The 14,255-nt window shown below is 32.9% G+C and overlaps 1 protein-coding gene across 1 annotated transcript in view; it reads right to left on the bottom strand.

Moving 5' to 3' along the window:
• STK31 (serine/threonine kinase 31) overlaps positions 1–14,255 on the bottom strand; it is a 78,867-nt gene that overhangs the window by 24,508 nt on the left and 40,104 nt on the right. The window contains exons 11-16 of the mRNA XM_019727764.2: positions 12,270–12,392; positions 7,536–7,715; positions 5,819–5,935; positions 4,704–4,823; positions 2,799–2,930; positions 1,430–1,531 (exon numbers count right to left, since the gene is read on the bottom strand). Of these exons, the coding sequence (XP_019583323.2) occupies positions 1,430–1,531; positions 2,799–2,930; positions 4,704–4,823; positions 5,819–5,935; positions 7,536–7,715; positions 12,270–12,392 (774 nt within the window). The remainder of the gene's footprint in view (positions 1–1,429; positions 1,532–2,798; positions 2,931–4,703; positions 4,824–5,818; positions 5,936–7,535; positions 7,716–12,269; positions 12,393–14,255) is intronic.

Below are 14,255 nucleotides of genomic sequence, written 5' to 3'. Positions count from 1 at the left end.
ATAACCATCCCTTCCTTCTATTACAAGAAATATCAAATGAAAACCAAGAATCATCTTGGATCTAAATTACCATCTTAGTAATAGAATAAAACTTAATTATCAATTTTAAGCTTGGTGTACATACACAGGCACAAAATCCTGCCTAAGGTCAAAGTCTGCACTCACTTCCAAGCTAAAATGAAAAAGTGTGCTGATATACCAATTTGAATCATAAAACTGTCTTCATTTCTCAAAAAATTAAGAATACAGTGACATTTTTAAAATAATGGCTATTTCATTTATGAGGGGAAAAAATCATAAAAGCCTTGAAATAAAAAATGAATACGTAGCTCTATAAAAGCCACTTTGATGCAAATGTGAAAAGTGAGGATCCTTAGAAAAGTCATTTACCACATATTAATTAAATAAAACTTCTAGACATCTGTCAAGTCACTGGGAGATAGCTATTTTATCCACGGTGAATAATAAAGTACACACAATCATATGCATTTGCTAAATGAAACATAACTTAAAATGTCTATTATTTTCACACTATTTTTATTTTTCAAAGCACTGTTTAACTTATTACTTCTTCCCTGAAACAAAAAAAATACAATATTCTTTCCATTTTAAAGAGAAAACGTGCTGACTCTCCAAAGGTCACAAAAATTAGTGGCAGACTGGAGACCTAAAGATGTAACTTCCCCCAAAACCAACTGGTTTTATTTTGTTATATTCTTCAACTAAATTATACTGCTGCATTAAGGCTGTCATTTCAGGCAGCATTATGTTAAAATGATGTTCATATACATATTAATAAAGGAAAAAACTTTTAGGCTTTATGTTAAACAGAATATAAGCATTGTGCAAATTGTGTTTATGCTATAATCTCAATTCTTGTAAAAAACAAGCAGAAAAAGACTAAAAGAAAGTTAAGTCAAAACTTAACAGTGATCAGGCGGGCAGTTTGCTCAGTGGTTAGAGCATAGCGCTCATAACACCAAGGTCGCCAGTTCGATTCCCACATGGGCCAGTGAACTGCGCCCTCCACAACTGGATTGAAAACAACTTGACACGGAGCTGATAGGTCCTGGAAAAACACCCTGTTCCCCAATATTCCCCAATAAAAATTTCAAAAAAGGAGGAAAAAGACAACTTGCTAAAAAAAAATTAAAAATAAATAAAAAATTAACAGTGATTCCTACTCTTACTACTGAATGGAAAAGTTGTAGGTAATGGTTTTTCTTCTTTATAATTTTCTGTAATTTCTACATTTCATACAATGGTTCTGAATTATTTTGTCATCAGAAATTAATCTCTAAATTCACATAAATATTACTATGCCAACATAATTTGTATTTTTGTGATTACAGTCTACTTCATAAAATGGATATATTAATTCAATTTCTAATAAAAACTAATTCAAAACTTCAAAGAATCAAATACTTACATATTCCTCCTGCTCATGATAAATTTCCTGAAAGACACGATTGCGCAATTGAGTTATTTCTTGTTTTAGTTTCTCAATTTCAGATCCATCATGGTCATCAGACTTTAATCAGAAAGAAAAAAATGTGACTTTACAGGTTTGTTAGAGTAGACTGACAACAACTTTTCCTAGTAAGAATTCATGCAATTTCTATAGCAAATCACTTTGTCTGATTTCTATATATCCTTCTGTACCTAGCACATGATAGACCCTCATAACACTTGTTGAATTATTATTTATTAGTTTATTCTAACACTGACTTTTCCAAAACCTACGAAAAGGAATTATAAAATGTAAAGACATAAAATCAATTACACAGATTTTTCTCATGTCTTAATTTGCTGTAGACTTATCTCTATCATAAAGATGACAAACTGCCATAACAAAGTAAATGTCAAGAACAGGAGCCAGAATGCAATTAAATTCCCTCGAATTGTTTTCTACAAGAAATTTGTTTTTGTTTTTTAATGAGTAAATGTATGGCATGTCTACTAGAGGAAAGACAATGCAGGACTCACAAAGACTCCAGGAAATTCCAGTGATAATAAATAAGCCACCTTAAAAGGCAAGTTTTCAAAGTTAGATATATTTCTCCAAAAGTTAAAAAATTAAGCTAAAAAGGACACCACTCCCCACAGTTCAGAATATGATAAAACTGGAAAAATCTTAAACCATTATATTAGTTTCATTGTATATCCAATTAAGTGCTTCAGAGAGAACTAGAGCTAATTCAAGTTGGATTAAGATATAATATAAATGCCTTTTGTTACCTAAATCGAATTCTCAAGGGAACACAAAGAATTACCAGTTTCAAGCCTAAGGAAGGAGGCAAGTCCATATTAGAATGTCCTAATTCTTCTAGTTCTATTACTATATGAAAACAACTTAAAATATTTATGAGAAATAGTATGTCCAGCCATTAAAAAGAGAATAAACAGAAGACATCATGATATTAAAAGTACTTTATGACAAAATTCTACCTTTCAGGGAGCACCCCATCACCTTGCATGTAGTACTGGCTTGTAATAAAATAGACATTTTAACAGTCCAAACCAAAAGTTTCTTCAAATTATTCAAAAATATCTTTTACTGAAAACTACTGCGGCAATGTAAACTATTTTTAAAGAACATTTAACGACATGCGAAAATGTTTACACTATTAATGTAAGATTTTATTTACATACACAAAGGAAAAAAGACAAAATATGTAAGACAAAATGTGAATAATGGTGCTATTTCAAAGAGTGCATTTGTGCATTAGTTTTACGAAGCAGAGCCAAAGTAAAATGAGATACACATAAAGTTCAGTAAGAACCAACTGTTTCCTTACTTCTTCCAAATTATTCTTTTCAACCAATTTCCATCTCAGTCGAGCTTTTAAGCTTTTCAGTGTCTTTTTAATGGACAGCAAGTGATCCAGATTGGGGCTCTTATTTAAATATTCGGTAATCTGATTCTTAAACTAAGAAAAAGAGTTATTATATTTTCAAAACACAGACAACATAGTCACTTACTGTTTATTATTTCTCTATTAAGATTCAACTAGTATTTATTGAGTTCAGATTGAAATAAGCAAATCTACAATTTTCAACTAGACAATTCTGCCAATTGATTTCTTAAGTACCCATATTTCTATTTTAAAAAACATTATAATGGGATGTATAGATGATGTAATACAGAATTGTACACCTGAAATCTATGTAATTTTACTAACAATTGTCACCCCAATAAATTTAAAAAATAAAAAAAAATAAAGAAAAAGAAACACATTAGTTCCAGCAATCAAAGTAGCAAAGGTAAAAGAAATATTTCAGGCTGATACATTCAGTAAGGCATACTTTGCTAGAGAGGATGCAAAGTGGAATTTCTAGTAATGTAAATTGAAATTACCCTTCCCAAAAGTAGTTTGGTAATATGTATTAAGTTTTTAAGAATGTTCACTCCTTTTGACTTGGTAATTAATGATTTTTAGGAATCTGGGGAAACAGACACACAAAATTATGTACAAAGATCATGTATAGTATTATTGATAAAAATAAATTGGAAGTAACCTTAATGTCTAAAACAAAGGGAAGGTTAAATAATGCTGTACATCTATATACAAGTGGTGATGTCTTAGTCACTCCAAATGACTCATCACATGGGAAAATTGTTCATAATACACAGTTAAATGGAAACACTTTCAAAATACCTTACAAAATGATGTAATGTATATAGTATGCACACATACATATAAGTCACCATCCAAAAAAGAAATACAGGCATAGCTCATTTTATTGTCCTTCATTTTATTGTACCTCACAGATATTGCGGTTTTTTGTTTTGTTTTTGTTTGCGTTTTTTGTTTTTTTGTTTTTTGATAAATTGAAAGTGCAGGGCAACCCTGTGTTGAACAAGTCTATCGTTGCCATTTTTCCAACAGCACTTGCTCACTTCTTGTCTCTATGTCACATTTTTGGTAATTCTCAGAATATCTCAAACTTTTCCATTATTATATTTGTTATGGTAATCTGTGATCAGTGATTTTTGATATTACCATTGTAACTGTTTTGGGGGAGCAATAAGCCACACCCATATAAGACAGCAAACTTAATGGATAAATGTGTGTTCTGACTGCTCCACTGATTGGCCATTCCCCCATCTCTCTCCTTTCCCTCGGGCCTCCCTACTCCCTGAGACATAATAATATTGAAATTACAGCAAATAATAATCCTATAGTCGCCTCTAAGTGTTCAAGTGAAAAGGTGTCACACATCACTCTCTTAAAAGTTAGAAATGATTAGGTTAGGGAAGAAGGCACATTCTCGAAAGTTGAGATAGGTCAGAAGCTAGGCCTCTTGCACCAGTTAGCCACGTAGTGAATGCAAAAGAAAAGTTTTTGAAGGAAATTAAGAGTACTACTCCAGTGAACACACGAATAAGAAAGCAAAACAGCCTTATTGCTACTCTGGAGAAAGTTTTAGCGTTCTGGATTAAAGATCAAACCAGCCACAACATTCCCTAAACCAAAACCTAATCCAGAGCGAGGCCCTGTTTTCAATTCTATAATGGCTGAGAGAGGTGAAGAAGTCGCAGAGTGAATTTAATTATATACCCAGATTACAATGGTTATAGTGCTTTGCTAGCAATAACAAATAATTTACCCACACATTGGGTATTAAACTACTTGAGAAAAGTTTAAATATTAAAAAATACAACGCATCAATATATAAGACAAAATAAAACATAATCCAACCTCAATACTGCTCTTGTACTTGGACTGTACTGTGGCAATAAGCCTTTCCTCTGAATGAATCTTCTGTTGTACTTGACTATATGTATTTAAAATGATCTCCTTGTCTGCGTCACCTTGCTCCTAAATGAAACCACACACATGGAATTATACACAAAGGAGTATTCAAAATAGTTAAAACCTTCAATAACAATGAATAAACTTCAAAATGATACCTTTAACAAATTTCTGTATCTATTTCAAAATATTTCTTAAACACAAATATTTTTCTAGACAGAAGATTGATGTCAAAGATGTTCATGTGGGAAATTTTACTCCCATTATACTATTATTCCTAGAGATGTCTGAAATAGAAGAACATTCTAGGAAACTGGGGATATAACGCTACATGTAAGAACTAAATATACAGAACTTCAACATTTAAAATCCTTTTTAGACATCATCTATTAACAACCACTTCTAAAATCAAGTCTGACAAAACCATCTAAATAAGGACTATTTGACCACAGGGAAATACAGTAATGCATATATATTTTTAATACCAATCTGAATAAAATCACTGAAGGCTAAAAGAAACAAGTAAAATGAAGAACATTATCACTGAGACCTTGGTAAACTGCCTGAAAAACTGCACGAGTCCCAGTGAGCAACATTAACATTATAAAATACTCTTTTGAGGAGCTACACTAATTTTTAACTTGACATAGCAATAGAGAATATACACAATAGAGAAAGGAAGCTACTAACCAACCTTGTGTCTTTACTTCTAAAGCTCTCCCAATTTTTATTTCAGATTTTCACAAACTCTAAAGTCTTTTCTTACAGTCATGGGGTATGATGGACTCATACCCAATATATAGAAAGCTGTTACACTCAGATTAAGAGAATTTTTCCTATAATTAAACATTAGATTTTATTTATTTTTGAAATGTCCTATTAAAATGAAAATACCACCCTGTGGAAGACTGAGATTTTGCTTTGTGTTTGGATTAGAACTTGACAGTGCTACTATTTCAAATAGGCCCATAAGAGGCTAAGACCAGTCTTGATACCTTCTAGCTAGCAAGAGAAACCATTCTGCTTCAAAGAAAGCAATAATAAAGAATATCAATACTCACAATCAGAGACATCTCCAGCTCTTTGCATACACTTGACTCAGTCTTCTCTAGGATTTCATCAATATTACCAATTGCATCTTCAGAAGTCAGTGATTCTTCCACAGATAGATCAAAAGCCTCATTTTCAAAAATAAAAGCATGAAGCATCTCATTTAATTATTTCAGTTATTGTGTCCTTATACCTGGAGCAGAGCATTAGCCTACACACTGGGCAATGTGGCAGAAATAAGGATACACAAGATATAGTACTTCCCTCATAAAACTTATGCACCAGAAAAAACACACACATCACACACCTAAAAAAAAAACACGATTTTTAAAATGTGGTTAGTGGTTAACAGTGAGGAGAGGCGGCATAGAGAAGTATGAAAAAAAACAGAGACAAGACCAGGATGTTTCCTGAGAATACAATACAAGAAGCAGTCTGACTAAAAACTGGTAAAGAACCTTGAATGCTCAGCTGGCATCTTTAAATCTGAAAGGTAGAGGCAGACGTTAGCTCTTGAACACGGAAGGAATATGATTATACCTGGTATTTACTGATGAACTACGAGTAGTTAGGTATCTGGCGATTAAAAGTTAAAGACTAAACTCAGATGGTTCCATTTCATTAGGAAAACAAAGGCATTTTCTATCAGGAAATAAACTTTACAATAGGGTATTATATAGAAAAAATCAGGGGCCCAGATTATAATACAGAACATAAATGTTACAAGCAGTCACTTTGATTTCAAATATTCACATCTCTGATTAAGGAGATCTGGATTTGGCAAACAGCTGTGGAAATGAAAGAAAAGGGTAATTGATAATTAACCTAAACAGAAAGACAATTAAAATCAATAACAAAAAAAGATAAAGAAATAACTTAGTTAAGTTACTGTATCCATAAGAAAGTACCAAAAATGAAGAGTTCCAGAAGTGGCTAGAAACTAAAGGTTTTTTTTCCAAAACAAAACTAGAAATGCATATTTTGGAAATCATTCACACAGCTAAATGACAATATGGGTGTCCTTGTCCTTGCTAAGGAAGTTGTAAAGCAGACAGAAAAACAGAATCAGTAATAAAATTAGTCTAAAATGTAATTAGAGTTCAGAGTACTTTATACAAAACAACATGCCCCCAAGCCTTTTGGAAAATTACATTCTGTTTTTATAATAATAAACACGAACGAGAAAGAATATACAAAACATCTTTTCTAATATCTAACATCAACTGAGACTAATATTCCCCATTTATTTTAGGTATCTTTAAGATATTTAAGATATCTAAAATTTAAAAGACTTATTAAACACTGCCAATTAACATATAATTTTAAGCATGACTAGTTCGCCAACTGTTAAAACACGTCTTGCTAAAAACAAAAACAAAAAAAAGCTCTACTATCCTCAAAAGCACATGTATATATACATACCCGTATCTCTATACTATAGCTGTAAAATACACACTACTTGCAATAAACTCCACTGATACTATCTTACACCTACAGCTTCATTGAAGCTGTTTTCAAATATGTCCCAGAAACCATAAATATGTAAATTCCTCATTCCTCCATCCTGGCACACACATTCTCATTTATATTCATTCTCATTCTGTTTGTCCTCTCTCCCGCCCAACTCCCCTCTCTCTCAGCAAAGAAGTAAATTATATTTAGAAAGTTTTCGTTTTTTTTAATTTCCTGGTTTATGCTATGACACGCCAGGGCAAGAGCTCTTATTACCTGTACGCTGCTCTGGAACCACGCTACAAGACCTTGTAGAGAAACATCTGTTTCACTTCTAACACTGGTGAACCTCTCTCTTTTATCACACTTCCAGTCATAAAATTTCTTAAGTATTTCTTCAGAGCTTGTCCCTTTGTTGACCTGTCCATATACTGCTTCTAAAGACGTTGACAAATCCTGCAGAGATATATTTCTGTTTATTAAAGTTTATTAACTTCATATTAGGATTCAGGCACAGTATTACAATCTGAGAGACAGAAAAGTAGTATGTTGCATCCCTATCCTTGAGAATTTTATAAATAAAACTTAGAATAATTAGACATGAGAGTATAAAACTACCTAGAAGCTGATTTATTTGGACTTCAATAGTAAATGTTTATTAAGTGAATTAAGGTTATAAATACAAAGCTTTATATTCTTAGGTTTTTAAATAAATAGACTTTAAATTAGAATCACTACTGTTTTGTCCTGACATGGAAGTTTCCAAGACCTACTGCTAAATAAAAAAAGCTACACACCAAAATATACAAATAATTCCAATTAAGGAAAGACACTAAACATGTATATGTACTTAAAAGCATTTTTAAAAGGACTGGAAGAGACAAGAGAGCCTGCTGGCTCTCTCCAGGATCAAACTCTAGACATGTCAGAGACAAAAGGAAAACTTAATAGATCCCAGAAATTTTTATCACAAAACTCGGAGAACCCTTGGAAAGACAGAAGACAGTTGGTGCTTAGGACTAAATACAATCACTGTAAGTGGGAGAAGGCCTGTACCATCTGTGGGAAAAGAGAACTTTCCTCATAGGCCCTTCTCTCTCCTTCACTTTGGACAGGAAAGCAGCAGAGCAAGCAAGAGGCAATGAATTTACACAAGCACAGCATAGGAAACTAGATGAGGCAAAAACTGATAGCCAGTACAGAAGAGCTGGCCAAGCCCTAAGTATTCTCTTTTCTTCCCTTTTCCTTGAACATCTGGTAGCATTTACACCCAAGGATGGTGGCCCCTGGAAAAGAGCAGTGGCTGAGGTACAGGAACTGGGAGGTTTACTGAAGAGTAAGATCATCTAGAAGAGAAGCCAACAGGAAGTAGAGCCCAGAGTACAACTCTAGAAGCTCTGAGAAACAACCCCATCCCACTCCCTAAACCCACCTGAAGTCTTTGAAGTTATGGTCCAAGCTTTCACCCTTCCCAGGCCGATCTACCACACTATCTCATACCTGCACAACAGCACAGAATTGAAAGAGCTTATAGTTCTCCAAGGGAATATAAGACCTTGAAGGGAAGTACAGGAAGGATAAAAGGTGTAACTAACATAAAGACTCTGAAAGAAATATAACAAACTAAGCCACCTTATAAAAAAGGAAACAAAATCAGTGACCCAAATAATAGTAATAACTCAAAATAAGCATAACAAATATTCTCAACAAAAAGAAAGAATATTGAAAACACAAGCACAAGGCAACACCAGTAGTTATAATAACCAACCAAAGTTATGTGGTATGAAAGAAGTGATCTTTAAAATAAAGAACACCGTGGACTGGCTAAATGGCAGAAGGGGATCAGATACTGAAGCAATTAGTGAGCTAGACGGTTAAGTCAAGGAATTCTTCAAAAAGACACATACAGGGATCAAAAGATAGAAAAAAATGGGTGGACAATTATGTAGAGGATAGAAGTTTAAATACCATCTAACAGAAGTCCCAGAATGAGAGAAAAAGTAAATGGGATGGGTGTGAGGAGAAGGGAAAGTATCTTAAGAAATGATTATCAAGTATTGACTAGAGTTAAAGAAAAATATAAATCCTCAGACTAAACTGACTCATTGAAATCTAAACTTAAACATGTTTTAGTGTAATTAAGGAACAAAGTCAAGAGAAAATGTTAAACTTCTGGGAGGATAAATAAGATCACAAAAGAATAAAAATCAGACTGATATCAACAACTATGGAAACAAGAAGACAATGACTTATTATTGTCAAAGGTCTGAGGGAAAAATGGCCTTTGGACCTAATATTTTATAGCCAAGTAAACAATTGTTTAAACTGCTTAAATGTACACAATTGCTTAAATTAAGATATCCTGAGACATTTAATACCTCACAAAATCAACCAAAGAGCTCTTTGAAAGCACTCTTAGACAAAATATTCCATCCAATACTAGAGAAAACCAAAAGACATCCAAAAATTTATGAAATAAGAATGATAAAATAACTCTAAAGTTCATTATTTAATTGAGCTATTATGTACAACATCCGTACAACCTCTGACTAAAATCCTAGACAAGAACTGTGGTTGTTTGGTTAGCTGATTTTGGGGCGATACAGAAAAGGAAGAAACACACCAAAGACAAGTGAGACTGTTCTAAGAAATTAGGGTTAAACAGTAGAAAAGGAGAAAAAAAGAAACCATGATAAACAGAAACTATATAATCACAGAAGTAAGTTCTAATACTATAAAACAGTAATTATAAATATATAAATCATTTAGTTACACATCAAAAGACAGATTTATAGGATGGATTCTTTTAAAGATGTTCCGTGTGTTGTCTAAGAGAGGGAAGGGGGAAGAAAAGATATACAAAGCAAATATTAACCAAAAAAGACAGGTGGAATAGGAATTTTAAAAAGAAATGAAAGAAGATTTTATCCCAAAATACCTTAAGGAAAAATAAGGTCAGATAGTGGTTAAAAAGAAAACACAGTTTAAAATATGTAACAATCACAAATATGTTAACATCCAACAACACAGCACTGAAATAGTTTGAACAACAATGTAAAGAACTAAAATATATAACAAAATATATTAACTAGAATATATAACAAAAATATCTCAACACTGATTAACTGATTAACCTAAAAACTGGGTAAAGATACAGACGATTCAAGTTTAAAAAAACAGCTATATATCAGGAACTGCACACCAAGAAAACATAGAATATACTTTCTTTTTTAACTTATAAGGAACAGTCATTAAAAAATCAACCCTGTATTGTAGACCACAAAAGAAGTCTCAATAAATGCAGAGAAAATCAGAAATTATGACATTTTTCTTTGACCTTCATTACTGAAGTATATTTCTTAATTATTTGAAGAATATAAGTAAAAATCAAACTATTTCTCAGCAAAATAAAGAGAAGTTTAAATATTCTGGTTGACTTAGGGGAATAGTAGAAAGGGACACAAACCAGATACGGCAAAAACTCTTGTAAGATTAAACTTTAAAAAGCGCTTTAAAAATATCCTGATTGCAGACCCTTAACCTATGTTTACTGACAATTAATGAGAAGAAATAAACCTTTACAGGGTAAAGGAGAAGTTGCATTGTAGACAGGTCAATTCTTACTACACCCATGGCCTTTTATATGCAAGACTTATTTCACCATTCTGGAAGAATTTATACTATTAATGCAATTCCATTTAAGAAAATGCTTCAAGCCAGGGTGCCAATGGTTCCTGAACCATACACTGTACCATCAAAGCAATGTCTTCATCCAGGTGGACAGAAAGAGAGTGCCCAGATGTCCTTGAATATCCTTTTCTCCAACTCTCTCGCAAGCTCATTGTCTGGAGTCTAAGACAAGACAAGGATACCAGCTAACAACGCTACTACTCAACTTGGCACTAAAGATACTGACCAAAGCCATAGAAATTCAAATATATATAAAAGGTAAACAACATACAAGAGGGTTGTTTTCACATGATATGACCGCACAGAAAGCTCAAAGAATTTATCAATAGGCAAATGAGAACTAAAAGAGAGTTCAACAGAGTTGCCAGAGAGACATCAATATATAAAAATCAACAGTATTCCTGTACACCACCGAAAATAACTAGAAAATGGAAAGTAAGATAATATTCACAAAAGCAACCACAAGTATAAATATCTTGGAGTTAAATGAAGAAAACGCATGAGAACTTTTAGAGGAAAATTTTAAATGTCATTAAAGGACATTTAAAAAGGATCTGAATAAGTAAAGAGCAATGTTATGTTAATAGGCAGACGAATAACACTGTCATGCTCATTCACTCCAAGTTCAAGTCTTTGCTGAGATGACAGGATAGGGCTGAAGACAAGGTCCCACAACATACAGCTATTATTCCAGCCTCTGATCGTGGATCTTAAAAGTCCTATACCTTAAGGATAAGGGTCCCTCTCCCTAACTCTGACAGGTGGCCTGACTGGATTTTCTGCTAGAATGTAATGGGTCACAGGGACTCACATGCCTGCCACTGCTCCTGCCTCCGCGAGTTTTCCCAATGAGTGCAGCTCTAGCAAGTCTGATGTATCTGACCATTTCCCTTGTTTGCAGAGTATACAAATATACATAAACATATTAAATATACCAAGGGTGCGAAAAAATGTACACACTTTAAGAGATGTTATCTATGTATTACTTTTTGAAGTTGAATTGAATTACAGTAGCAACGTGTAGTATGACGTTCACTCAAAAGATGGCGTTAATCAAATGAATGCTAGCGTCATTCACTGGATTACAATTTTAATACAGTTTTTTCCTTTCTTAAAATGTGAATAATTTTTTGGAACCCTCTGTATTAATATAAAATTTTAATTCCATTAAAAAGAAATGAGAATTCATCAAAGAGAAGAAAAACTTTTGCAGCCATCAGTACTATTCTGAAGTGTCAAGGTAAATGCTAATTACCCCTCTCAAATTATAAACATGTATATTTAATGTAATGTATATTTACTATCTTTTTAAATTCCAACCTGCAATGTTTTCAAGCGTTTGTTAAGAGATAACTCATCTACTTCCATAATAAAAATGTCTACTGCCATGTACAGCTTCTGTTGCACTTCATTTCTTTCGCCAATCAAAATATTCCCTTCATTCTGAAGGAAAGAAAAAAAAAGAATAACCATCATTGATATGTCACGTGTTTTTTTACCCATTGACCTATATTAAAAAAAACTGATCTCTTAAAAACAGTAAAATTTAACGTTCTCCAAACACAGTAGCAATTAAGACAAACACCTAACCTTAGATCACCAAACTAAGAGCTTTCTTTCCCTTAATCAGAAATAGGATATTTAAATTCCACAATCCTGCTCTGCTCATCTTTATTTTTTCCCATTATTTCTGCAACAATGAAATATTTGTTTTTCTTAAGAAAATTATACAAGATCTTATTATTAATTACACACTGCCGCGCTCTTACTCCCATCCCACGCTCAATTCCTTCATCTATAGTTATCCTTCAAGAGTCAATTAATCTCTACCAGGATAATACCTGCAACTTGCCCAAGGGGATGTTTGGAAACAGATTATGTAAGAGATATCTAAGAACCCAATGCATTACCTTTATTACAGTACTTGGGAAACTATATTGATACTATCTATTTATATATCCATCCTGTTCCCAAGATAGAATTGTGTATTAAACAAATGTTGTGTCTCCACTAACTATAACAGTATCTGACACACACACTTAAAAGCTTGAATTTTAGAATATTCTTTTTTTATAAAGCTCAACCAGGCCATTTTATAACTGTAAAGACAAAAGAATCTCTTTCACCAAAAATATACACAGTAATGAAGTTAAGAAACTGCAAAAAACACAAATGAAAATAACAATACTGAGACCTAAAATAACTACAATAAGGAAAAAAATAACTTTGCGTGGCAATTATGACTCTATATTTATAATCTATAATCTACTCTTCAGTCTATTAAGTACATTTTACAGCAGTGAAGACTAAGTCCTGAAACATCGAACAGTAGCAGAAACAAATATTTACTTCAAAAAATATTTTTTTACTAGAATACCATGTCCTAGAGCTATATTAAGCCCTCTCCCTCTGTCCTGAATTACTTTTCCTATGCTCAAAGCACAAAAACAAAACAAAAAGAAAAAAGCAGTTGTTTTTCATCTTATTACATAAAATATGTTATAAAGCATTTTAATGTTAGCAGCACAGTCTAAATGAAAAGAGAACATATGTTGCAGTCAACCACATCTGAGTTCAAATTCCACATTAACGTTTAGAACTATGTAATTTTGAGCAATTTTCCTAAATGCTGTGGGCCTCAGTTTCCTCATTTATAAAATAGGAAACATTTAAAAGTTAGTATAAGAAAGTTTATAAAGTACCATAACACTGCCTGTGTTTCATAGAGATTCAAAAATTATTACTTCTGTCACTTTTTTTCTTCCATAATCTGACGTGACCAGTTAGGGTCTAATATGTAAAATAAGCCAAATTTAATCATTCTCCCAATTGAAAATTCCTGACATTCCCAAAGGCCTATTTATCCTTTTCACTTTCAAAGCCACTTAGGTTGCCAACTAGACAAGCTAGGTATGAAAAGGGAATAAGACTTTGAAAGTACAATCTCCAGAGGCAGAAACCACCAATACTTAAGATGGGATGCCAAACACAAGCATAGAGCTCAAAGATACTATGGAAAGCTATGATTGTTGTGCCAAATATCTCTGTATGAAAAACAAGGAGTTCTGCTCAGCTCAATATAATTCACTAAAGAAAATTTCAAGAGGAAATAAATATACTTGTACATACACTAATAAAGAATTCATATGACATATTCTATTCTTCATACCTCTTCCTTATCCACAAATAACCACCTCTCAACAATGGGTGGCTTCAATACCATTGAATAGTAAGACAGAGTCCACTGCTGCAGCATAAAACACGCCACTCAGACCAGAAGACAAGAACAGCGTTAGTAGGTGTGGA

This window comes from Rhinolophus sinicus, linkage group LG09 (genome assembly GCF_036562045.2).
Source record: "Rhinolophus sinicus isolate RSC01 linkage group LG09, ASM3656204v1, whole genome shotgun sequence".
In the NCBI taxonomy this organism is placed as follows: Eukaryota; Metazoa; Chordata; class Mammalia; order Chiroptera; family Rhinolophidae; genus Rhinolophus; species Rhinolophus sinicus.
This window is presented reverse-complemented; position numbering and strand designations above follow the sequence as displayed.